Genomic DNA, 26,440 nt, shown 5'->3' with positions numbered 1-26,440 from the left:
ACTAAGCCTGATACAGAAGCTCCACAATCAGAATCTTTGTGCTGTTTGGTTTGGTTTGGTTTGCTACTTTGCAGTCCAATGTGGGTGCTCTGAGGACCGGAAAGGGTAATAATGAAGGAAAAGAATCTCTGTGGGGCTACTCTCGTAGTCTCTGTGGGGCTACTCTCAAAAACTGAAATCTGCAGCTGATGCAGAATGTAGCAGCCTAGAACCTACATACCAAAGAAGTAAACATCTGAAATCACTGGTTCTAGTTTCATTTATTTTAAATCCCTTAACTCCCCATTTTTTTCAATAATTCCTTACATTCAAGTAAGTTTCAAAGCAAATTACAGTAGAAATCACTCAGATGCTTGTGCAAAAGAATACTTACTGCTAACATTTCTGCTTCTAAGAGAGTCCGGAACTGCATACTGCTGGTGGCATCTATATGCAAAAGCTGTCCTTTAATAGTAGGAGAGTAACCTAGTGAACAAAACCACAAAATTCAAGAATTGCCACTATGTCTTTCTTCATTTTTTTTTTAAAAAATGTAGTGATCCCTCCAGTCTATCAGTACTAACCACATAGCATGGACTGATATAATTTAAAATTAAGATTTTTAGCTGAGTCTTCTACTCGGTTAAAAAAAAGAATCTGATGCAAGGGGGCAGAGCATCTTATGAGTACAATTTTCCTTATCTACAGTGTTTTGGGAAATGAATCTATCATGTCCCTGCAATAGGAAAATGTGTAAAGAAGTATACGAAGAATACAATCAAAGGTGTCATATCTTGAGTTCATCACTTATTAATTCAGAACGAGCAGCATGATAGTTCTTCAGTGCTCCAGATCATTCATATACTTAAAAAGTAAAACTTTATCTCGTTCCCAAGTAGATAGACTGGAACCAAAATTCACAAATCTTAAGAAAGTATAGAAGCCAACAAAAAAACTTTTTAACAATGAATGCAAGCTGTTTACAGACATAGCTCCACAGACTGTAGATTCAAAAGAGACCATGAGGGTCATCTAGTCCAACCCCTTCCAATGCAGGAATTATTTTGAGAAAATTATTTGGTATTACTGAAAATCAACCCTAACACACATAATCTTATTGAAAATCAACCCTAACACCCATAATCTTATTGAACCAGGTTTCTGCAAGTAACTGTTCTTCTTGAATTATTTCAACATAAAACACTTTCAGTCTCAACCTACCATCTTCTGCTACAGTCATGGGAATGTTAACTTCCAAATAAGAACCTGCTCCAACATTTACATGAACAGCATTAGTTTCCTGCCAAGAAAAATCAGACATTATTTTGATTATTTGAACTCAGACTATATCACACTTCAAGTTCTCACTTTAGAAACTTTCAGGATTTATGAAAGGAAACTAGTAGGCCACAGCTGATTAAAAGCTTGATATACATTTTTTAAAAAAACAACTCAATGAAGCTGAAGAAAAGCATGAGGAGTATTCATAACAGCTAGACAAATTAATGTTTGCTAATGAACAGAATACTATATTTAGTGGTTATGATTCAACAGTTCTCACCAAGGTATGAAATTGCACTTTGTGAAATTATATTCACAACCAGACAGGTGGAAATACTGTTAGTAATTTAAGTAATATATTTTGGTAGGTTATGATTTATGTGATCAGCCAAAATATATTGAATATGAATACCGGTATTTACATATATTCAAACACAGAATGACAAAGAAAATTCCATTCTATTTCAGAAGACAACTTTCAAAACAGAAATAATGATATTTGAAAGACTAATCTAAAAAATATACATGTATATTCCCAAATCTCACATGTAGATGTGTCTTTCTTATTTACCCTATTTTTTGTGAAGAGCAGATCAATAGTGGCATCTGCAATGATATTCATACGGAGCTCAAAAGCAAGAATTTGTCTTGGCTTCCCAGGCTGCGGAATTTCTGAGACTTTCATGACTTGGTAATCTGGTGGGAAAAAGAATTTCCACAAACAGTCCCTACAAAACAACAGCAGAATATTAATTCAGTTATTCATCTAGAAATGAATATCAGCTATTTATATATTTTCTCTAAGACACTCTACACAGCACGCAAGAAGCAAGAACATGAACTAGAGAGTGAAAAAAATACATGTTTTCCTATATTTCTCAAAAGGCTTGATTAGTGAAGCTATATTCCAGATTTATCTTAAGGCACTATCAAATTCAATTACCCTAGAAACTGAAAATAGAAATAAGAAAACAAAAAGATTTACACAGCTGACCTTGTGAAGTTAACGAATGAGATTTTAAATAAATCAATGTTATTTGAAAGTTACAGTAAGCATCCAACACATGCTAATGTCAAAATATAAGAACCTCCTATAGAAGATCCACTGTGTCCTCCCAACAGTGCACATCAACTCATATAAAATGCAATTCTGTACAGAACCTGATCCTGCTCCCTAGAGCAGTAAAGGATAACAGGCTGTAGAAGTGAAGCATGCTACCTATCCCTGCCTTGTTCAGCACAAGATGAAGTAGCTGAACTTCAACAAAATTGTCCACAGAAGGGGTGGAAAGCTACAGACCTTGACCTAGTTTTATTGCAGGGGGAGCCAGGATGGAGAGGGGGAGAGGGGAAAAAACAGAATGGGGGAAACACAAAATGGATGAAGCAAGGGAAGGTGGAGAAAACTCTCTGCAAGCAAGCAATATAGACCTATGGCAAGTGGGGTTTAACTCTCCCCTGACAGCCCACTGCATGGAGAGAAACAGAAAGAAAGTGGTGCATCTATTTTTGGCTTTATACCCTTCTCCCCCACTGTTGGTTTTGGCTCTGCCCACCACTGCCAATGGAATGCAGCCTTCAGTAGAGAGAAAAAGTTATCCACTCCTGGTGTAGGTTTTCCTGTTAGATTTCCAATTATTTTCAACCCCCAGCTGACTTGCCAGAACTACAGTGGAGTCCTGCCACTGTTTGCTTTCAGGCCCGGCTCTAGGTGTAGTCCCGGTGGTGCGGGGCGCCGGGCCGGCAGGGGGGGGGCGCTGCGCAGGCGCCAGAGTGATTGATCTCCGCGCCTCAGCACCAGGGCACCCGACCTGCTTGAGACGGCCCTGTTTGCTTGCTCACGTTCACTCCTGATCCCAGCAGCAATTGTACAACCTTTTTTGTTTCTTCCACAGTTCTGACAATAGGAGGACCTAACTGCATTTCAGAGGACCTAACTGCATTTCAGAATATCGTTCTAACCACCTCTCCCCATATGAACCACCTCAGACCCTGAGATCATAATCTGAGGCCCTTATTCGCAAGAGGTTCGAAGGGTGGCAACACAGTAACAGGCCTTTTCTGCAATGTGGAGTGCTTTCCCCAGAGAGGCTCGCCTGACACCATCTTTATATAACTTCAGGTGCCAGGCAAAAACTTTCCTCTATAACCAGGCCTTTGGCCTTCTATCTGTAGCCATTTAAAAGTGGGAGGGATGTTTTTAATGTATTTCTTTTTTCTCTTTGTTTTAATGTATCTATGTGGGTTTTTCTATCTGGTTGGTTGGTTGGTTGGTTGAAAGTTGCTTTGGGTTGCTCTGGGCAAGATAAAGCGACTAACAAATTCAATAAGTAACAAAATAGTAAGAATCATTCTGAAACACCTATCTGCTTTTGAAAAGCCAAGTTATTTTCCTCACACAGGCGAACAGCACAGTGGACCCAGTGGCAGCCTTACATAAAGTTATTCTTCAAGATTCAGGAAGGAAAATCCCTACGAACAGATGAAATGAGTTTCCAGGGAAGCACTACTGTTCATTCACCACTGAACACTTGATCAAAGTTGTTTTATAAAACAGCTATATGAGACCTCTGTAGCCCAAAACTTTTAGAAGACATCTCGTCCAGAGGCCTTCCTTTTAAAATTATCAAACTGGGATATGTCTAATCTCTGAACAAACAGCTAGACTCTAAACATGCAGGTGTATGAACATGGGTGTGAACTACAGAGAAAGCAAAATTCATAACAGAGTATAATACAAGCAAGCATATATTAAAAAGGATTGATGTCCTCAAACTCTAGGCACATGAAAGTAGGTAGGACAACTTTGCTGGAAAATCTGTTCTGTTTTGATTATATTCTTCCTTTTTTACAGTAGATATAAACAAAATAATTAAACAACATTACCTTTGCCTGTCAGCCCATGGACCATAGTTGAAATCTGTTCCTTTGCCACAAACTATATCTAATCCCCAACAGGGCGGGAGGTCTTGCAATTTACTATCCTCATTACTTGTTTCTCCCTCATTAGTTTCCTCTGATTCTTCTGGTACAAGCCCTGTATTTTAGAAAACAGCAGAAGCATTTTAAATATAACAAATATACAAGGAACATATCATCTGTAAACTACTACCAATTAACACAGAACCATTTACTTATTACTATGCAATTAATATATGCAGTGCTTTTTTTTCTAGGAAAAAAAAGGTACAGGAATGCTTCCCTGTCCCTCCTGCTTGCGCGCCAGCTGAAGACACCAGGCTGCTCCGTGGATGGGCAGAGCTAACGCGCTAGGAAGATGCTTCCCTGCCCACCAGTTCTGCAAGCTGCCCTGCCCCTCCTGCTTGCATGAAAACTATTTAAAACTAGTTAAAAGTAACTACCAGGGGCTAGAGGGGCTGGGATGCTTTGGGGTGACTTGAACACTCCCCCCCATACTATTTTCCCAATCTAAAAATGCCTACTTAGCAGCTGTTTACTAAGCAACTATGAGAACTATATACCTATTATGATTTTTAGCCTCTGAGCGAAACTGAACTTACCTGGTTCATCCATATAATAGTAGATATCAACATCATTTGATTGCATCACAACAAAACCTTCACCCATTAATCTTGGTGGTCTGTTAAAGAAGAAAAGGGGGGGGGTATAAACACTGTACACTCTAAGCTTGTGGTTTATCTGGGTCAGCTAACCAGGAGCCCAGGTTCAGATCCACATTGCACCAAACCATGGCTCAACTCAATTCAGCATCAAAACAACCAAGGAGGATCAAAGTGGCTGTAATCTCTCCCAGAGCCCGCCACTTAGCATGATATGGTTTGGCTACTTGGTCCCATTTTACCCTCAGTGGTAACACTTCATGTATCTGATGTAGTAGTCCACAATCAATCAGTTAATGTGTTTAAAAGACTAATTCCTCTGGTAGTTGTCAACTTTCCATAAAAAGAAAATTTGAAAATTTTGAAAACACACCAGGCTAGTTTAAAACTCTGATTGCTATAATGAATTTATTAAGATATCCAGTTAGATTAAAATTGACATCTAAATCAAGATAATCCAATGTTAGCCATAATGGCAAAACTCTGAAATTTTCACCTCCTATGCTGAAGACTTGATTTGCCTTTCTTTTGCTTTACCCTTGCTCTATATTCACTCTGTTAATTTGTTAATAATTTTCCAGTTAAAATAGAATCTGAACCCATAGGGACAGACCATCTTCAGTAATTAGACCAATAGGTGTAACAATTCCATACAAAAAAGAGCAAAACAATGTTACCCTGAGAATAATATCCACATTTTATAACTATAAAGGAAATATTCAGTTATTTTGTGACTTTCATGTGAAATAATTTCCCCAAAATGTAATTATTTTAGCCAATTAATTGAGCCATGTATAGTAGCTTTACTCCTTGAACATGACCTTGCTAAAGCAATACATGATAATTTCAGAATAAACCTTCTCACTGTGCTATCTCATATCACACTTAATTTGTAGTCAAAAAAACCCCAGTGTTGCCTCAATTGGTCATTTGCTTTACTGCAAGTTTTAAACTATACAATTATTAATTTAGCTTGGCAATTTTGTTTGTTTAGTATGTTTATATATGTTCACTTTAACAATGGTGGGTGGCTGATGCAAATAAATTATCCATCAATTAATCTGTGAGGTAGAAAGCCTATTTTTTACAAGATGTGAATGCAATAGCATTAAAGTCTGCAATAGTTCACCATGACTTGGATCCAGACATACACTTTCATCTCATTGCAATCAATGGGACAAGTTAGTCATCACTAACTTAAATTTCATGGATTTCAGTAGGATTAAAATGTGACTCACTTAGTATGGATTCAACCCTACTGATTTGTAATTTATTTAATCATTTTCATTTTTTTCAAAATATATTTCTTTTCAGTTTCTAACAGCTTGCAATTACACTAGTTTTGAAGCGTTGAAACCTTAGAACTAAATGTTTAGCCTCATTTGAGCTTCAGAAATAAGAACACCTCTCATGATTATGACAAACACACTTTGAGTCACTTAGAAGGTAACTTTATAGTTGTGTGGTGATTTTATCTTGTTATACAATATTCAGTGAAATGAGAAGCCGAGGTGAGGCTTCTATGTTGATCTTTACTAATGCGTATAATAGTATGATACCAATTGCTATACCAATTCCTTCTAAAATATCAAATCAAAATTATATCAGCAACCAAGGATTAACACAACTAATTCTAATGTCATTTTAGAAATAGTCAACAAAAACATGCTCGGGGTCCGTAAGTTAACCACCCCTCACTAATGCTTTAGTGTTGGGTGTTTATCCTCAATTAAAATTGTGCATTAATATTTGCAGGGTGCTTGAGGATGCAGAGTGGTCCTTTGTATGAAGAGTTTTGGACCCAATTTTATATACACTACATAGTACATTTTTCAAAATATTTTTCAAAATATTCCTACATAAACTGTAAACACTTACTCATCATTTTGAAGGCCAACGTATCTTGGACTTGGAACAAGCATAACCCTCACATTTTCCAGTTTTCCTTTCACAATATGCATAAATTGATCAAGGTGACTTGAAGGTGGTTTTGTGGTATATGTTAAGAAAGCATCATCAAAGTTAATGCAGATGGTTTGAGGCTGATAATGATTCCCAAAGGCTAAACGACCCTTAAATGAGTAAGACAATTAAATGTTAGCTTTTAATCCATCATCATAAAAGTCATCCTTCTCAATTATTTCTTTATTATTTGTATTCTCTCCAGTTAGGACTATAATCAGTCCTGAGCAGCCCATTAGTGTTACAAACTTATAACCAGAATAATTGGACTTTATTGCTTAATGAAAGGTTATTACACTTGAAAACAGCAAGGTTTTTGTACTGAAAACACAACATTTAGAACAAGAAGATTAGACTCAAGGAAACAGCCACCATGATTTTCAATCCAGGTCAATTCAATGAATGGCATTTACAATTTGCATATTTGTTTGAGAATAAAATACATCTCCGTTATTGGGCTGCCACTGCAAACAGGGCTATTCTCTTTGCAACATATTGATCCTAATTTCCACAAGACAGACAATCATAACTTCTCCAAGTCATCTAATAGCAACTCCTCACCAAACTCTTACAATGCCTTCCAGAAACTATGGTATAAAGAAAACAATTTCTGAAAGACTTATTCAGAACCCTAAGGAAGTCATGTGTCAAATGTCTTATGTTGCCTAAATTAATTTTTTATTATATAAAAGCAAAATATTATAAATGGGTATTAAAGTAGGTATTCAAACTGCAGAGAATAAAAAAACAGGTAATTTGTAAACACAACAGGATATATTTTACTTACTGTGCTGACATTGACTTTGATCACAGGAATAAGAGATCTCCATGATGATGAAGGGTCATGTGATTCACTTTTTACTTTAACACTGAGGATGGAAACATACTTAGATTTATATAATTAACACATTCAAAAAAATATTTCACCGATGCCCCAAACATATATGGAAGTCAGACAAAAAAAGAAATGGAATCAAATTCCTGATACTCTAAAGCATATTGAAACTGATTATAGAAAACACAAGAATTTTACTAAGTACATTAAAAAGCCAAGTGCACACATCAACTTATTATTACTATTATTATTATTTATTAATAATGGGGAGTCTCACAGCTTCACAAGATATAATACAGGGAAGGGTTTTTTGTTGCTTCTATCTATGCATTACACAGTAACATTTCCTTTCTCCAATTTTTACTTAAGCAAAAATGACTTTATAGCAGTCATCTATTGCACAAAAGTGACTGATTTGGGTAATTCTCTTAGGCCATTAAACCCCTGGATATGCTCTCTGCTGAAGTTAATTACAATTACTGTAAAGAGAAACACAAAACAGAACAGACCTTTAAAAGGAACTGCAACTGCAATATGCAGGGCCATAACCAGCATTCTAAAATCCATTTTCTATTTCATGTCCCCATTTATTTACTTATAAAATTGTTGTCATCCTACACCTTCCATACCAATAGGACCCTCAGGGCAGCTAGCAATTTATAATAACAATAAAAGCATGAACAATTTAAAACACAAAAAGCTGGCGAAACAATACCGGGGGGAAAATAGCAAAGACCTGAGACAAAGAACAAAACAAAAAATTGAAACATAGTTGTCTAAACAAGAGTAGCTTAATCTTATAACTAAATGTACCCAAGATAGTATCTATCCAGTTCTCACGAAATAAATGATTACACAGACTGGGCACCACTGTCACTTATTCCCACATTACCGGTAAATGGGGCAGTGAACACACACACGCATAAACACAGTGTCCCCTCCACAGGTAGAGATTTAGATCATGTCAAAACAAAAACAATTTTTTTTATTTAAAAAAGGGAATAACAAAGTTAACAAATACTGCTACTCTTACTTCAATAGTGGCACCATTCAGTTCTGACAGAGGTGTATATACCGTGTTTCCCCTTTTTTAAGGTGTAGTCATAATATAAGCCATGGCAGGGTTTTTTTGCATTCGCGAAATATAAGACATACCCCGAAAATAAGACGTACCTTGTTGCTTCCCTTTGGAGCCTCAGAGAGGCTTGAGACCAGATGGGAGGGGGCCGAGGCAGAGCGGTAGCGGGGCGACTGGCGGCGGGAGCCACACTGCCGGAACGTTGTGGGCAGCATGGCCCGAAGCAGAGCGGCAGCGGGAGGCAGAGCGGCAGCGGAAGCCCTGCTGCCAGAACATTGTGGGCCGCATGGCTGAGGCAGAGCGGCAGCGGGGCGACTGACGGCGGCGGGAGCTACGCCGCAGGAACATTGTGGGCCACATGGCTCGAAGCAGAGCGGCGGCGGGAGGCAGAGCGGCGGCAGAAGCCCTGCTGCCGGAACATTGTGGGCCGCATGGCCCGAGGCAGAGCGGCAGCGGGGCGACTGACGGCGGCGGGAGCTGCGCCGCCGGAACATTGTGGGCGGCATGGCCTGAGGCAGAGCGGCGGCTGGAGGCCCACTAGCCCTTCCACACGATTCTGGAGGCTTTTCTGCAGCGTAGGTGACGGCCCACTGTTTCTCTGGGCCGTCAGGCTGCAATTTCACCGAGTCCCTCCAAGCCGTGACAGCGGCGGCATTGGCAGTTCTTTAGGAACTCGCAGATCTGGATCTCGCAGTTCTTTAGGAACTTGCGGAACCAGATTGGGCAAAACCTGGCGCGCAGCGCAGGCGCAGGACGAGGGGCACGATCCAGCCTCGGCAGCCCTAGCGACGGCGAGGGGGGAGTTGCAGCCTGCCGCTGGATGAAGCAGCCCCACCCCACCCCCTGCATAGTCTCCGGAGCCAGATCCCTCGGCAGGATCACTTCCCGCCCCCACTGCTTAAGAGGAGCTGCCGGTGGAGCGCAGGGAGCCTGGAGGGGTGGCGAGGAGGGCAACCTGTCTGTCTGCCCGCATCCCTCTCTTAACTGCTGTACGGTAACTTGGCAAAGAGGTTTCCCACCTCATTGTCCCTGCAGGCAGGCAGCCACTTTAGAGGGGAGAAGGGCAAGGGGGAGGGAGTTCATTAATGTTTGGAGAGTCAGCTCAGGAAGGGGACAAAGGAAAGGCTTTAAAAGCGTTGCGAACGGGGAGATATTCAATTTTTTTTTCAGCAAGGTGTCCCAATGCAACGGCTTGAGTATCTCCTCTTTTACGTTGCAATCTGCGTCAGCTTTTGCAACCGATAGGGCTCCAGCACTGGCGCCCAGAGCAGATCTATCCATAGACAGTTCTTGCTTCACAAAACCCAAGTCTTGTAGCACCGTTAAAAAAAAAGACACCCCCTGAAAATAAGACACCGTGTGGTTTTTTTGAGGAAAAAAAGTTATAAGACGGTGTCTTAAAAAGGGGGAAACACGGTAGTAAAAGTGCACATCCCAACTATGTTGAACAAGCAATGCTCTGTGCTATATTCCACATTCCAGAGGGTTAGATTTTCCAATATCAAACTATCACCTAAAAGCTTGAAGAGTTTATGTAGCTGAGTAGCCTTAAAAAATAGAGCAGTTTATGTTCAAACATACTCTTTAAGTAAGAAGAAGGTGGTACTTTATGGTCTTCAAGGAAGAGGCTAGTAAATCAACATAACAAAAACGCAAAATGAAATAACCCAATCTGACACAACATTCAAATAGATACTCAAGTGAATAAATAGCTGTACCTTTCCAGATTTGTGTGTGTTTGTTCTCTCCCATTTTCTCGTGCTTTCTCTTCCTCTTTCTTGGGAGGAATTATGGTTGGATCCAAACCAAATAATTCCTGAAGTTGCCCATAAAGGTCAGAACGGTTATACACATGAAATTCAAAATCATTCACCATGATATACAATCTTGTTTCTGCCTTTGGGTCTGTAAAGTGCAACAAAACAGGGTGGCTTTTCATGAAACAGCCTCAGAAAACGAACACACTTGTTTTGTAAAAATAGTAGCACACACACACAAATATGTATACTAACAAATTTATAGACTAATGAAGTAACAGAGGTATACAAATGCCCAAAGCTTTAAGAGTGAACTTTTGGAAGAATTATCAGCCAGTATGAATGACTAACAAACTGAAGCTGAGGCCTGTAGATAACTACTCACCGTATCACCTGTGGCTACCCCATATTACATCCTCACTGAAGTAAGGAAGAATCCACAACACTTTGTCAAAATTCCAAATGTGTTGACTGGACCGAAACGATTGGCAACCCCTGGCTTATTATAAGGCTGACATAGAAACCGTTTAAAACGGCCAAATAACTCAATTCATGTCATAAATTCAAAAGACAACATTCAAAACTATAAATGATCACATTAATCTGAATACCACTTGCTGGGGTTCACAAGCAGAAGATTGCTACTGCCCTGGTGTCAAGACAGACATCTGGGTGGGCAGTATAAAAACAGAATGTTGGACTACATAGCTTTTGGTCTGATGCAAGAGGGTTCTTCATGTGTTCTTCTATATAATAATGTAGCACATTAATGATATATCACATCTACATTTTCAAAAGCTATGACCTAGTTGAAACAATGTGGTTATAATTAACTAGTTTTTCTTTCTTTCTTTAAGACAGCCCTATTACTTATTTACTCAAGAGACACGAACTCCTTTGATAATCCAGTAAACTGGGTCTCTTAAAGTAGATTATTATCTTGCCAACTACTACTCTCTGCACTTACCTACAGAGACAAAAGGGAAAACCTACTTCTAGCCCACAATGGCCCATTTAGATAGCAAAATACAAATTACTAATTTTGAATGCTTTCTTTACATTTCAACGCAATGCAGCAAAGTTATTGCCACAAGCAATAAAGGACACTGTTATCATTTTAATTTTTTAGTATGTTTTCAACTTCAAAGCTGTGGTATAGGAAATAAACAAATCCAATTAGTCATTAAAATTTTGTGAAATAAATTAAAGAAGATCTGTGGTACAGTATCTTTTCTGATTTCAGATTAGAGATTCACATGCAGCTGTCATTAAAAAGATAATACTTGGTGAAGATAACAGCCTGTTAACAGTTTGTTAACTGTCCTGGCAAACATCACTGTACCCATACAAATAGAACATTTTCTATGAGCTAATGTGTAACTACTATTCCCAAATTATGACAGCTTATCCCCATGCTAGCAGTTTCCTATCAAAGCATACTATGAGCACCATCACTTAAGTCAGCCAAGCAAACCAAGTTAAATATGTATTAGATTAAATTTATATCCCTTTTTTTTAAAAAAAAATAATTTTAATTAATTTTATACAAACAAAACAGACAAAGTACAATATAACACTGTCCCTTCGTTTTCCCTCCACCCACCGGTCCACTTCTGCCACCAGTAGTACCCGTGAGAGTTAAGAATCAAAGGGGTCCATTATAAGTTGGGTTTGGCCTCCCCCCTCCCTCCTCCCCCCTCCCTCCTCCCCCCACATCCCCTCCCTGCCACATCCCCTCCCTGCCACATCCCCTCCCTGTCCTTTCAAATTTATATCCCATTTTAAGGGAATAAGACAAACTGTCCAGGCCCTCACTGCCTGATGAAAAATTCTAACTCCACTTTTTTCAATCAGTCCATGCTGAGCAGGACTTAAATAAATCCATTATGGTTCTTTATATGTTTGAACAAAAAACAGTGTACAACTGCCCCAAACCCAAAACATAATGCAATTGTCCATACATGAATCCTTAGCCACATACTCACTGTTTTCTTCTAGCACAACTGTTATTTTGAGCCAGAGCTTACTACCGTATTGGCCTGAATATAAGCCTCACTTTTCCCCCAAATTCCGACCCGTGAGAAGTTAAAGTGCGGTTTATATGCGTGACCTTATGGTATGCAGCCAGAAGTGTGGGGCAAACAGTGCCAGGAGTGCGGCAATGCAGTGCCCGCCCCGCGCTTAGTCCCCCGTCCTCTCCCCCAAGGCCGGGAAGGGAGTGAGGAAGGGGAAAGGCTACCACCAATGCAGTGCGGTTCTCCCCACCCCCCACCCAGCATGCAACCAGAAGCAGCGAGGAATGGAGCGGGTTATATTCGGGTATTTTTTCTTTTTCTCCCCCCCCCCTCCAATTTTAAAGGTGTGGCTTATGTTTGTGTGCGGCTTATATTCGGGCCAATACAGTATAGTAGTTGCAACTGTCTTTTAACATTGTCTTTACCAAAATACTTTACAACCTGGCTGACCAAACTCCCTGTAATTGTGTATTAATTCCTCTCGCACAATATAGCCCATTTAACTAGGACATCAGTGCCATCACTGCAGCTTCTGAACAAGCTATCAACTGTGAGATTACCACAATGGCCAGTGGTACAAGAAGGACATTGAAGCTTTTCCACAGTACCCCTCCTTTCTCCACCTCTCAAACTCTTTAATATTGTTGATTTTGGTCCATTCAATACAAGCAACTGAATATGTATGCCTACAAGCACCATCCATCACAGTCTGTCATAATCAGTTACTGTACATGTAAACAGACTTGTCAGCCAGAGAGACTGCTCTGGCAGTATCGGATATGAGAACTTTGCATAAATACAGTTTGCCTTTGCCTTCCCATCAACATCCAGGTCATTCTCACTAAGAAACAGCACCCGATTCCGATTAACAATAGATGCTGTACTTATGAAGGATATGATTGGTAACTTTTTTAGTTTGGGGCATTCTAACAGGTGAGGCTGATAGAGAGGGATGGCACCGTGTACCCAGCCTGCTAGCATGAGTGTCACTGCTGCATACAGGGACGGATTAGGATAGGGTGGCAGCAAGGTCAGGGTGATGTGAGCACACCAGTGGAAGCCCTATATTGCCTCACTTCTGCCCGATACATGCAGTGCCTCTCCTCAATGGCTGCTCCTGCAATTTAATAAATTAACCCAGTGTTGACAAGGCTACTGAATATGTTGCTTATTCCTCTTCCCTTCTCATCCATTTTCTCCTTTTGTGCCCCATCTTTTAGATTGCAAGCCTGAGTGTAGAGACTTCTTTATTACTCATCTGCAAATCTCTCCCAGAGCCTTTCCAGCTGAAGTGTGCGGTAAAATTCTTTTAAGTATTTTTTTTTAAAAAAAAACACATTAAGGGGCCACAGAGTGTACAGGTTGATTTTAGTATCAGCAAGTTTTCTTTAATTTGTTGTAATTCTGCTTCAGTTCTAGAGGAGTTGGGATCTGGCAGAGTTTGTGATTTGGCTACTAGCTTTGACAGCTTTAGGAGTAAGATAAAATCATTAAGGGTAGGTCTATCAATGCCTATATAGTATTTGAAGACATGTGAACCCCCTGTTCCCAAATACACTATACCTCTGAATACCAGATGCTAGAAACAAATGGGGGGAGGAGCAGCTGCTTTCATGACCTATTTGAAAGGTTCCCAGAGGTATTCAACTAGCTACTTTTAGAAAGCTAAATCAGATGGAACTTTGGCCCAACCAGCAAATCTCCTCTTACGTTATTCTATTTTCTTTTTAATTTGAGACATGACTAGTGCATTTGCCTGCTTAAAACCTGTTAAATAACCAGGTTGCAATCCTTGCAAGTTAGGATAGCTCAAATGAACTGAAACTCATGTAACCATAGAGATGCAGGTAGAATTTTATTAACATGTGAGCCACAAGGGAATAATTAAAATGCAAGACCAGAGAAGCACTAAAAGAAAATATTAATTCAACCCAGCTCTAACATGGAAATACTGCATCTGATAAGAGTAAGCTACTAATTTAAGAAGATATGCACCATTTAACCTTTAAAAGCTATTTAGTTTTTTTCTTTTGCTTTACTGAATATTTATAAGAATAATTTGTTTTTGTAACATACAAATACTATTTATTCAACCCATGCAGAATTGCTCCTTCAACAGAAAATACAGTAACCTGTCTCTTTTTTGGGTGAAAACTTACCATGTTGCTTCTGCTTTGGATTGTACATCTTCCACCAACGAAATATAATAAAGCCATCTTGGATTCTGAAAATATTTTTACACAATTGGAAATAATCAGTACTCTTGTTATATATAACAAATTAAAAAGCTATTTCAAACAATGCAAAAATTAACAAACTGCCATTTGGGGTTTTATAAATGTATTTATGGTTCCTCTTTCAGAATCTTAAAAGCACCATAAACCACCTGACTCACTGTCACTCATCCCTATTTCATAGAATCATAGAGTTGGAAGAGACCACAAGGGCCATCCAGTCCAACCCCCTGCCAAGCAGGAAACACCATCAAAGCATTCTTGACATATGGCTGTCAAACCTCCGCTTAAAGACCTCCAAAGGAGGAGACGCCACCACACTTCTTGGCAGCTAATTCCACTGTCGAACAGCTCTTACTGTCAGGAAGTTCTTCCTAATGTTTAGGTGGAATCTTCTTCCTTGTTGTTTGAATCCATTGCTCCGTGTCCGCTTCTCTGGAGCAGCAGAAAACAACCTTTCACCTCTATATGACATCATTTTATATATTTGAACATGGCTATCATATCACCCCTTCTCTTCTCCAGGCTAAACATACCCAGCTCCCTAAGCCGTTCCTCATAAGGCATCGTTTCCAGGCCTTTGACCATTTTGGTTGCAGCTTGTCAGTATCCTTCTTGAACTGTGGTGCCCAGAACTGGACACAGTACTCCAGGTGAGGTCTGACCAGAGCAGAATACAGTGGTACTATTACTTCCCTTGATCTAGACGCTATACTCCTATTGATGCAGCCCAGAATTGCATTGGCTTTTTTAGATACTCCATCACACTGTTGACTCATGTCAAGCTTGTGGTCTACCAAGACTCCTAGATCCTTTTCACATGTACTGCTCTCAAGCCAGGTGTCTCCCATCCTGTATTTGTGCCTTTCATTTTTTTTGCCCGAGTGCAGTACTTTACATTTCTCCTTGTTAAAATTCATCTTGTTTGCTTTGGCCCAGTTGTCTAATCTGTTAAGGTCATTCTGAAGTGTGATTCACCCCTCCCAATTTGGTGTCATCTGCAAACTTGCTCGGGATGCCACTTATTTGCCATTAATCCTCTATGCCCCGGACCAAAGATGAAAGTGAATGTTACCAGCATGGGGAGCTCACTATCTTAAACAAGAGAAAGAGAGAGACCATTTAAGAAGCCCTCATATTTTTACAGAAATGGCTAACTTTACCCTGTGTTCATGCTTTTTCTAGCATTACTGATGTCAAAATGGAACGCCTCATCTAAAACATATTAAAGCCTAGCATTATATGAGGATGAAGAAACATTCTTAAAACAACCACTATTTTGAAACAAATGGTAAGCAAAGTTAAGTACCTAATAGACATATCTTCTGTAATGTAATATATTTCACGAACCATGACTTTTCCAGACAGGACAGAGAATGAGAAGGAACCTATATTAAAAGTAAGATTTCTGGTAAGTCAATCATCAACATTATTAGCACAAATTTTTGTTACTTTAGCTAGATGAAATGTGCAATATTATACTCCATTGCAAGGGACTACATTTGCCAAATTCAATATATACCGTAGAACTTCTCAGATATGTCAATGGAATGGCAAAAATTAAACCATGAGTAGGCAAACTAAGGCCCGGGGGCCGGATCCAGCCCAATCACCTTCTAAATCCAGCCCACAGACGGTCCGGGAATCAGCGTGTTTTTTACATGAGTAGAATGTATTCTTTTATTTAAAATGCATCTCTGGGTTATTTGTGGGACATAGGAATTTGTTCATTTTTCCCCAAAAAATATATTCCAGCCCCCCACAAGGTCTGAGGGACAGTGGACTGGCCCCCTGCTGAAAAATTTGCTGACCCCTGAATTAAAGCATCACAGCAGAAATGGCTGGCGAGAAGCATGCATCAAATAACCCTTTGATTCACAGCCATGCCATCAAAAGTGCCAGCCACAGACCTAGCTAAAGAAAGTTCCCTGCCATTTACTTTAATGGGTGGGAAATAAAAAGCAGAGAAGAGGTGCCCTGTGTCAACTGCCATACCCATGTCACCACAAACAAAAACACAGGATGATGTAACCTCTTACCCCATCACAGCACACCATCGTCACTATACAAAACTAAGAAAATTGTCTGTGCTCTCTGCAGACGTCCTGCCGTGGGAATTATGTAGGTGCTGTACTGTGTGGCCTCTATCCTTCCCTTTGTGTACTGTGCTTATGAGGAGCATAAATGACTTGAATCCTTGCATGTAGGGATGCCTGGACTCATGGTAATAGGGTCATTGCTGACTACATCACTGAAGCAGAATAAGTGGGTGTTAAGACATCATGGGTGTATTGTAAATGTAGGAAGTGTGTCGGTGCATATCCTTGCAGTCATGAGTTTCTTGGCTTCCTCCATGTCTTCTGCGTGTTGGCCACATGTAAGCATAATTGCCAAAGCAGTTTCTAACTGGTTGCCACTCACAGGCTTTCATATGAAATTTGATCTCCCACCTAAAGTAATTTGGGTATAGGATTGCTCTGCCTAAGCATGTACTTAGATCTCTCTCTCTTATTGAAAGCAACAAAACTTAGAGACTTCTAACATTGACTAGATGGTGCATTCTATTATTAACACAATATTTCTGTATGTATTCAATAGTATATTATGTATTTCCAAGAACACTTACCAATATGGATGTAGCCATTTTTATGTAATCTATTAAGAACCAATGTCAAAATAAGGCCAATGTTCCGGGAATTGTAATAGGTTAGATAAATAATCCAGCCACAGGACAGAATTGTAGCTGCAAAAGAAATGATCATATGTTCTAGAAAAGTGCAAATGCAGTCTTATGAAAGATAGAAGAACAATTGTATTGAAAACCACACACACAAGCCCAGCTGTAGCATTTGAAACTATTCATTATGGTCCAGAGAGGGCTAAACTGCTGTTTGGGAGCCCTGGACACCTCTGCTTTGGGTCCATTTATCACACAATATTAAACCTTTTTTTTTTTGCACAGCAAGTATGAACTTGGCTGCTTTTTGCAATAATATTTATTAGGTTTTTTCATTTACATATTCATACTTATGCCTTTAACACTAACAATTATCATGGCTTTATATCTACATAATTTTGCTCCAGATTAAAAGAAAAAAGAGAAAAAAAGAGAAAAAAGAAAAGAAAGTTTCCCATTTCCATATTCATTCCTTATGCTTTTAACATGAACCTTTATCAAAGCTTTATATATACATATATTTCCTCCAGATAAGAAGTTTTTAAAAAAGAGCTAAAAAGGGGAAGGAAAAAAACACCCCATAAAGCTGAAATACTATTTCAACAAAAAGTTGATTTAGTTATTTGGCTTCTATCCTTCCTTCTTCTGTCTTCCTTTTGTCATCTTGCACATTTTCGCAGATGTTAATTTCACAGTTCATTTTTATTTACTCCTCTCACATATTGCAAACATAACATTGAATATACTTATACAAGACCTGGAGCTGACTGTAACTCAGATCATCAGCTTCTTATAGCAAAATTCCAGCTTAAACTGAAGAAAGTAGGAAAAACCCCTGGGCCAGTAAGATACAATCTGAATCAAATCCCTTATGAATACACAGTGGAAGTGAGGAACAGGTTTAAGGATTTAGATTTGGTGGACAGAGTGCCTGAAGAACTATGGATGGAGGCTCGTAACATTATACAGGAGGCAGCAACGAAAACCATCCCAAGGAAAAGGAAATGCAAGAAAGCAAAATGGCTGTCCAACGAGGCCTTACAAATAGCGGAGGAGAGGAGGCAAGCAAAATGCAAGGGAGATAGGGAAAGATACAGGAAACTGAATGCAGATTTCCAAAAAACAGCAAGGAGAGACAAGAGGGTCTTCTTAAATGAGCAATGCAAAGAAATAGAGGAAAACAATAGAATGGGGAAAACCAGAGATCTGTTCAAGAAAATTGTAGATATGAAAGGAACATTTCGTACAAAGATTACCATAATCAAGGACAAAAGTGGTAAGGACCTAACAGAAGCAGAAGACATCAAGAAGAGGTGGCAGGAATACACAGAGGAATTATACCAGAAAGATATGGAGGTCTCGTACACCCCAGGTAGTGTGGTTGCTGACCTTGAGCCAGACATCTTGGAGAGTGAAGTCAAATGGGCCTTAGAAAGCACTGCTAATAACAAGGCCAGTGGAAGTGATGATATTCCAGCTGAACTATTTAAAATTTTAAAAGATGATGCTGTTAAGGTGCTACACCCAATATGCCAGCAAGTTTGGAAAACTCAGCAATGGCCAGAGGATTGGAGAAGATCAGTCTACATCCCAATTCCAAAGAAGGGCAGTGCCAAAGAATGCTCCAACTACCGCACAATTGCGCTCATTTCACACGCTAGCAAGGTTATGCTTAAAATTCTACAAGGCAGGCTTAGGCAGTATGTGGACCGAGAACTCCCAGAAGTGCAAGCTGGATTTCGAAAGGGCAGAGGAACCAGAGACCAAATAGCAAACATGCGCTGGATTATGGAGAAAGCTAGAGAGTTCCAGAAAAACGTCTACTTCTGCTTCATTGACTATGCAAAAGCCTTTGACTGTGTCGACCACAGCAAACTTTGGCAAGTTCTTAAAGAAATGGGAGTGCCTGATCACCTCATCTGTCTCCTGAGAAATCTCTATGTGGGACAAGAAGCTACAGTTAGAACTGGATATGGAACAACTGATTGGTTCAAAATTGGGAAAGGTGTACGACAAGGTTGTATATTGTCTCCCTGCTTATTTAACTTATATGCAGAATTCATCATGCGAAAGGCTGGACTAGATGAATCCCAAGCCGGAATTAAGATTGCTGGAAGAAATATCAACAACCTCAGATATGCAGATGACACAACCTTGATGGCAGAAAGCGAGGAGGAATTAAAAAACCTTTTAATGAGGGTGAAAGAGGAAAGTGCAAAATATGGTCTGAAGCTCAACATCAAAAAAACCAAGATCATGGCCACTGGTCCCATCACCTCCTGGCAAATAGAAGGGGAAGAAATGGAGGCAGTGAGAGATTTTACTTTCTTGGGCTCCTTGATCACTGCAGATGGTGACAGCAGTCACGAAATTAAAATACATGTGTATCTGAAGAATATGTGTATCTGAAGAATATGTGTATCTGAAAAAGTGTGCATGCACACGAAAGCTCATACCAAAATATAAACTTAGTTGGTCTTTAAGGTGCTACTGAAGGAATTTTTTTATTTTACGAAATTAAAAGACGCCTGCTTCTTGGGAGAAAAGGAATGACAAACCTAGACAGCATCCTAAAAAGCAGAGACATCACCTTGCCTACAAAGGTCCGTATAGTTAAAGCTATGGTTTTCCCAGTAGCGATGTATGGAAGTGAGAGCTGGACCATAAAGAAGGCTGATCGCCGAAGAATTGATGCTTTTGAATTATGGTGTTGGAGGAGACTCTTGAGAGTCCCATGAAGATCAAACCTATCCATTCTTAAGGAAATCAGCCCTGAGTGCTCACTGGAAGGACAGATCCTGAACCTGAGGCTCCAATACTTTAGCCACCTCATGAGAAGAGAAGAATCCTTGGAAAAGACCCTGATGTTGGGAAAGATTGAGGGCACTAGGAGAAGGGGACGACAGAGGACAAGATGGTTGGACAGTGTTCTCGAAGCTACGAACATGAGTTTGACCAAACTGCGGGAGGCAGTGCAAGACAGGAGTGCCTGGTGTGCTATGGTCCATGGGGTCACGAAGAGTCGGACACGACTAAACAACAACATACAAGCTAACTTGTAATCAATCATATTTTTATATCAAAATAATATCCTTTTATACCATATGTTTTAAAATTCATACCCTGATATCTTATTGTAATAAACAATTTTCTAACGTCTAGTTATGAGATCAATTTCATTTTGCTGGTGTTCATACATTCACATATCTTGCTGATATACTTTACAATTTTCTTTTCAAAATGTTTCTTTGCCTTACTGTCATGTTTTTCCTATTAATTTAACTGTTTCCTTATAACAAATTATTTTTATCTCCATTCATCCATTACTAAAATTTGCTGCAATTTCCAAACCTAAAACAGAAGACCAATCCGTTTCAATAGAGGGGATCCCGTTAAAATCTCCCATCATTAAGGCTTATGATCCCTATGATTTATATATGATCCAAATTTCTTTATTTATATTCCTCCAATTTTTCTCCTCCTCGTATTTTCCCCAACTCTTCATATTTTCTTCCAATTTTTTCCATCTCCAACTCTGTTTTAATCTTGAATTTTTTCTCCTTATAATAAAATGTTACACCCTCAGGATACTCCCATCAAAACCTTATTTTGTTTATCGTCAATTTTTTGGTCAGTCCTCTGAAAACTTCTCTTTTACATAGAACCCGGTTTGGAATGTCCCTAAACACCTCAATTGCCTTCCCATCTATATTCCACTTCTCCTCTCTACTTTTCTTCATGATCTTATCTCTGGCTTCTATTGAGTTCAATATTACTAGACAATCTCCTGGATATTTTTTTGTCTTGCTATGGGGGAGGTGACCTTTATTCTAAATGCATTAATTATCATATGTTCAACTTCCTCTTCTTTCTTATCTAATAATCTAGCAATTTCTATGATTAGTTTATCCCTCATACATTCCCCCTCCATTTCTGAGACACCGCGAAATTTTAAATTCCGTGCCCTTTGATTCCTGTAATTTTTCTATTCCTGCTATTTGTCCTTTCATTTCCCCCTTCTTTTTTGTATTCCTTGACCTCTACCTGTATCTTTTTTGTCTGTACCTCGGCTGCCTGGATCCCCCCCCCCCAATTCCATAATTTGTCCTGATATTTCTGATACAACCTCAGCTATTTTTCCCCCTAAATTCATCTCACTCTCTCTGACCTCTCTCCTTATTCCTTTAATTTCTGCCAATATTTTGGCTAGAACCCCTTCCCCTTCTATTTCCGTTTCTGGTCTTGAGGATCTTCTCTCTACAGGGGCTGCTATTTTTGCTCCTTTATGAGGCATTTTGGGGTCTCCTTTGGGGACGCCTCTGCTTTGGGTCCATTTATAACACAATATTAAACCTCTTTTTTGCACTGCAAGTATTAACCTTGGCTTCTTATTGTTCCCACTTCTCTTCTCCTTAGCAAAGTTGCAGGGAGAGTGGAAACATTTACTTCCATTTTCAACTTACCAGAGTTTGTTATGCCCAAGCCAGAAACTATGGTTAGTGTGAAATATGGCTTACTGAAACAAACCACAATAATTAATAATAGTCCAATGTTGATTTGTTTTAATACTATATTTAACACTAATATAATTTGTCCAGATTCAGACACAATGACAAATACAGTTCAAACTGGAAGCAAATGCTTTCGATCTCCTCATTTTACACCAGACGTGAGGGGAGGCGTGCTTCTGCACATAGCACTAACGGTGCACCATTACACGTGAACAGTCATTATTTGGCCTTAGTCAAACCACTATTGTTCAACCCCTCTTTCCTATATATAAAATGGAACAGCAGTGGGGTTGAATACAAAAAAAAAGTAAAGCACTTTGCAAATAAGAAGGGATGTATAATTATAATAATGATGATAATAATAATAGTAGCAGTTACAACGATACCAGCTTTGTCTCAGATATTGTTGCAGCATTGTATTCCAAATCACAAACTGCTCCTCTGAGGCACTGACAACGCTGCAAATTATGCATGTTGGATCTCAACCAATGAGTTGTGTATGCAAAGGGACAGAACTTCTCAGGCAAATAAGCTCTACTGATTTAGCCTCAACAGCCCCCACAAAAATGGCAAACTGGGAAGAGACCACTGTTCAGTAGTTTAAAAAGCAAGGTTTTGCTCCAACTTTTCCAATTAACCAGTATAACATGTTTGTTTTGGATGTATTTAAGATGGGATATTTCACAACATTCAAAAGTACATGAAATATTCAACAAAACAACTGTTACATACCAACTAGAAGCCAAACAACATTGGAGTCATGTTCAGTAAGGAAATTTTCCAACTGGGTGATACTGGGAACAATGTTACTTTCGTTTCTTGTATCCATTGCTAGAATGTTGCAATAGGGTCTAGATGACTAAAGAGAGAGAAAATGATTACTTTTCAGAGCTATGAAGTAGCTTCATTCTTTATTACAAAGCATCTGCACATGTTTTACTTTGGATATATCTAATGAGTTTCAAACAGTTTTAAACTTTATGTGATATCTGATCCTATGATTGCCTACTCTATAGCAAGTCCCACTGTGTTCAATTATTCCCATATAAGTGTGCACAGAATTGTGAGAGTAAGCACATGTTATAATCATGATAGCATTAGCAAGTTCTAAGACACTGTCAAGAAAGAAGAGGAAGGTAATGTTTTCAAGATCTGAAGTGCTTGCACTGTTATCACTTGCAAGATTTCTTTGGTCAAGTTCTGTGTGTGACACAGTTCATCGGCTTGGAATTTTGTTGCCTTTCCCATGCTAAAAAGACTTCCTTTCTCAGTGATGTTTACATTTTTTTTCTCCCCTGAAGATAATATTTTATGTCCTAACAACCAATGTTTCTCAAAAGCACCTTTATACACATTCTACACTGAGACGGCATTCTAAACCTTTTATACAATCTTTTGACCTCATTACAATAATTAGGTGTGATTAGCAGGAAGTAGTACAGTTAAACCCATTTTGTACATTGAGCTGGAATCCCAGCCAATGTTCTAGCATATTTTTGCTGTAGCTCAGCTTCACAGTAATGAAAACAAAAACATTACCTAAGCTTTTTTTCTACTGTTCTATTTGGACTCCTGCTTGTATCACAAAGTGCAGTATTTCTTGAAATTAAAGGGCGAGCATACCTTTCATTTTTCTACTACTTCATTTTTCTGACATATTTCTGAGAGCATAAAGTCACAAACAGCCTACCAAATACTTTTCTTTAATAGCAAATAATACATGCAGGCAAGTCTCAAGGAAAAAGTGTTCTTCCAACCAAGGAACAACTTCAAAATAAGTTACCAAAATTCCAGACTAGCAGCCTTATTTGTCTGCTGCAAGAACCTGATGCATCTTAAAGACTAACAAATATGTTGTGGTATAATTTTTTAACCCACTTCATAAAATTCACTGGATTTTAGTTGGCCCTACATAGTTGTCTCTCTTAAACTGGATTAGGAGTGTGGTCTGTGGGAGTGGTGTTGGGAACTTTAAGCCTTTGTTCCCAGAATGGTTTCATTCAGCATCAGAACCCAACTCCCCTGCATTTGCTTTTCATAATAGGAAGAAAGCTCTAAAAAGCTTGTGTGCCAGATCACTGACTTTGGGAAATGTAAAGCAAGGTTTAGGGTTCTGTGGGGCACTTTCTGAAAGGGAACCTTTTTGAACAATGGTAAGCTTCCAAGCATACACAACCACTATATTCATCGCTATGGTTTTCAGTCTTTTGCAATTGGGCTTATTGGGTGGGATTCAATCACAGAAGAGTAAATTCAGGTTGCACGATTATAAATGATTGGGAGATATAGTGCAATAAACCAGCTTCTTCAAAAGACCGGACTTTTTGTGATAAGGAAAGTGATGGAAAAATGCACTGGCAAGTGTGTGGTAAAACTTCCTTTGACCCACCATCATCTAAACTCTGCACAAACAAACAATAATGTAAGCTAATTAAATAGCCAAAGTCTAAGCTCAATAAACAGGTCATTTCTATAAGACTATTAGGGGGAAAGCTACAAAACTGTGAAAAGGTTGAGAAAATAGACTCAGCAGTGATGTAGACTGCAGACAGCCAATGAAGGAAATGTTTTTAAAATTCTAGCATCTATGTGATTTATGTGTTTAGATGATAAGACAGACCCAGTTCTTTAAAATACCATGAAGGTCTAACTATACTCAAATATATTTTTCAATCTTTTTATGATTAATACCAACTACAGTGGTGCCTTGACTTACGAATTTAACCCGTTCCAAAGGCACCTTCGTAGGTCGAAAAATTCATAAGTTGAAAAGCGCCATTGGAAACGTGATTTCCCATAGGAATGCATTGGAAACGGAAAATTTCGTAAGTCGAAAAATCGTAAGGCTAAAACCGCCGCTGTTTCCTTTCGGATGTCGAGACATTCGTAAGCGCGTGGCCATTTGCCCCATTCGTAAGTCAAAAAATTCGGTTGTTGAGTCGTTCATAAGTCGAGGTACCACTGTATAGTTAAGTTTTCTGTGTTTGCAGTCTGTTCTTTGAGCACTTCCCCAAGTTTATTAATGTTATTCTCTCACAAAACTCAATGGTATTCTAACAACACTTCATACTACTTGACATTTACATGTTTTTGTTTGCTTCCTTTTTCCATCATGAAAAATATAAACAGAGAAGAATTCTGTTTGTTTAGCTGTAGAAGGGTCAGTAGAGGAAGCAGCGTTAGTTATCTTGGCAAAGGTATTGCCTCAAAGGCCAAGTTGTAGGACATTTTAGAACAGAAAAATATTTACTGCCACATTAGATAACAATGTAATTTAAAACACTTTTCTTACCAGCTGCAGTCGTAATATTAGAACTGAAAACAGAACTTGTTGTAATTTCAAAGTTGGTATATGGATTCTCTTAGGTGTTGTACCCACAACTAATCAAATGTAATGTTAAACTGGACTATACTGGAAGATGAGTAAGGAAAAAATCACATTCATCATCACTGCAGCACCTGCAAGCCCACAAAAAGCTCATACCATCAGTTCCAGAACAGACACCCACTGACCAGCTTTTTCATTATCCTATCTTTTCTATCTTTCCCCGCTACACACACAAAATTGCAAAAGGCCTTGAGAGCCTTGGTAAAAATTAAAACAATAAATTAAGTGAAGACTCCCCTCCATAATCCACTAACTTCCCATTTTAATATTCTGCTCAAGGGAACGTTTTTAAAGGGGGCACTCATCACAGTAACCATCATAAAGACAAGAACACAATATTAGAGTTCCCCAACCACACCAAAGACAAACAGACAGATGCTTCATCTCTCAAACAGAAGATAAAGAGATCAAAAGCAAGAACAACATTGACATCAAGATTCCAGAAAAGCCAAAAGACAGTTGTCTGACTGATCCCCAAAACTGATAGTCAACACTTACGGTATGCATGCATGCATGCATTTGCAAGAAAGCAGATTTATGACGAGCATTCAAGAAGCACCATTCTATGCTTATTTACTTATAACAAAGTTTCCACTCAGTTCAATAATACTTTGTTTCGTATAAACAATAATTAAGATTGCAGCCTTGACGTGGGTTTGTTTCCTATTAACCTTATGGAACCAAGAGAACTTGTGTATGCTGTGCCAAAGATTACAAGTGGATGGATAGCTGGTGACTTTATTAAACCAAAAGATACAGTACACTAGATTACTTTGCTCATATACTTTGTTGAAAGCGTTGAAGGAATTAAGAAATGTTGGCCTCACAAAATAAACTTATTGGTGCTGTGCTAAATAGCAACAGTAACAGGAAATTGCTATTCATATTAATCACTTTGAAAGTAAACTCCATCAAAATCAAAAGGGAATTACTTCCAGATATGTCTGTATAGGATTGCAGCCTTACTGAAGCATATAAGTCTTCTTGGACCATTGTTTATAACCAATCTTTTTGGATTGATATGCTAACTCAAAGCTCATCATTAGTAACTTCCATGGGAATAAAACATTTGCTGAACAGTTTCAGTTCTTAAAAGCCTATGCCACTATGTTGTTAAACAACTTAGAGATGACTTTATGTTT

At 38.9% G+C, this 26,440-nt stretch overlaps 1 protein-coding gene across 10 annotated transcripts in view; it reads right to left on the bottom strand.

The window, feature by feature from the left end:
* BLTP1 (bridge-like lipid transfer protein family member 1) overlaps positions 1-26,440 on the bottom strand; it is a 117,830-nt gene that overhangs the window by 86,138 nt on the left and 5,252 nt on the right. For all 10 annotated transcript variants that reach the window (XM_035114174.2, XM_035114176.2, XM_035114179.2 and 7 more), the window contains exons 2-13: positions 22,643-22,769; positions 17,349-17,465; positions 16,032-16,110; positions 14,648-14,712; positions 10,435-10,621; positions 7,591-7,672; positions 6,720-6,913; positions 4,782-4,861; positions 4,147-4,297; positions 1,832-1,988; positions 1,201-1,279; positions 374-465 (exon numbers count right to left, since the gene is read on the bottom strand). In XM_035114174.2, coding sequence (XP_034970065.1) covers positions 374-465; positions 1,201-1,279; positions 1,832-1,988; positions 4,147-4,297; positions 4,782-4,861; positions 6,720-6,913; positions 7,591-7,672; positions 10,435-10,621; positions 14,648-14,712; positions 16,032-16,110; positions 17,349-17,465; positions 22,643-22,739 — 1,380 coding nt within the window. In that variant the 5' untranslated portion in view covers positions 22,740-22,769. The remainder of the gene's footprint in view (positions 1-373; positions 466-1,200; positions 1,280-1,831; positions 1,989-4,146; positions 4,298-4,781; positions 4,862-6,719; positions 6,914-7,590; positions 7,673-10,434; positions 10,622-14,647; positions 14,713-16,031; positions 16,111-17,348; positions 17,466-22,642; positions 22,770-26,440) is intronic.

Source organism: Zootoca vivipara, chromosome 9, assembly GCF_963506605.1.
Source record: "Zootoca vivipara chromosome 9, rZooViv1.1, whole genome shotgun sequence".
NCBI lineage: Eukaryota > Metazoa > Chordata > Lepidosauria > Squamata > Lacertidae > Zootoca > Zootoca vivipara.
This window is presented reverse-complemented; position numbering and strand designations above follow the sequence as displayed.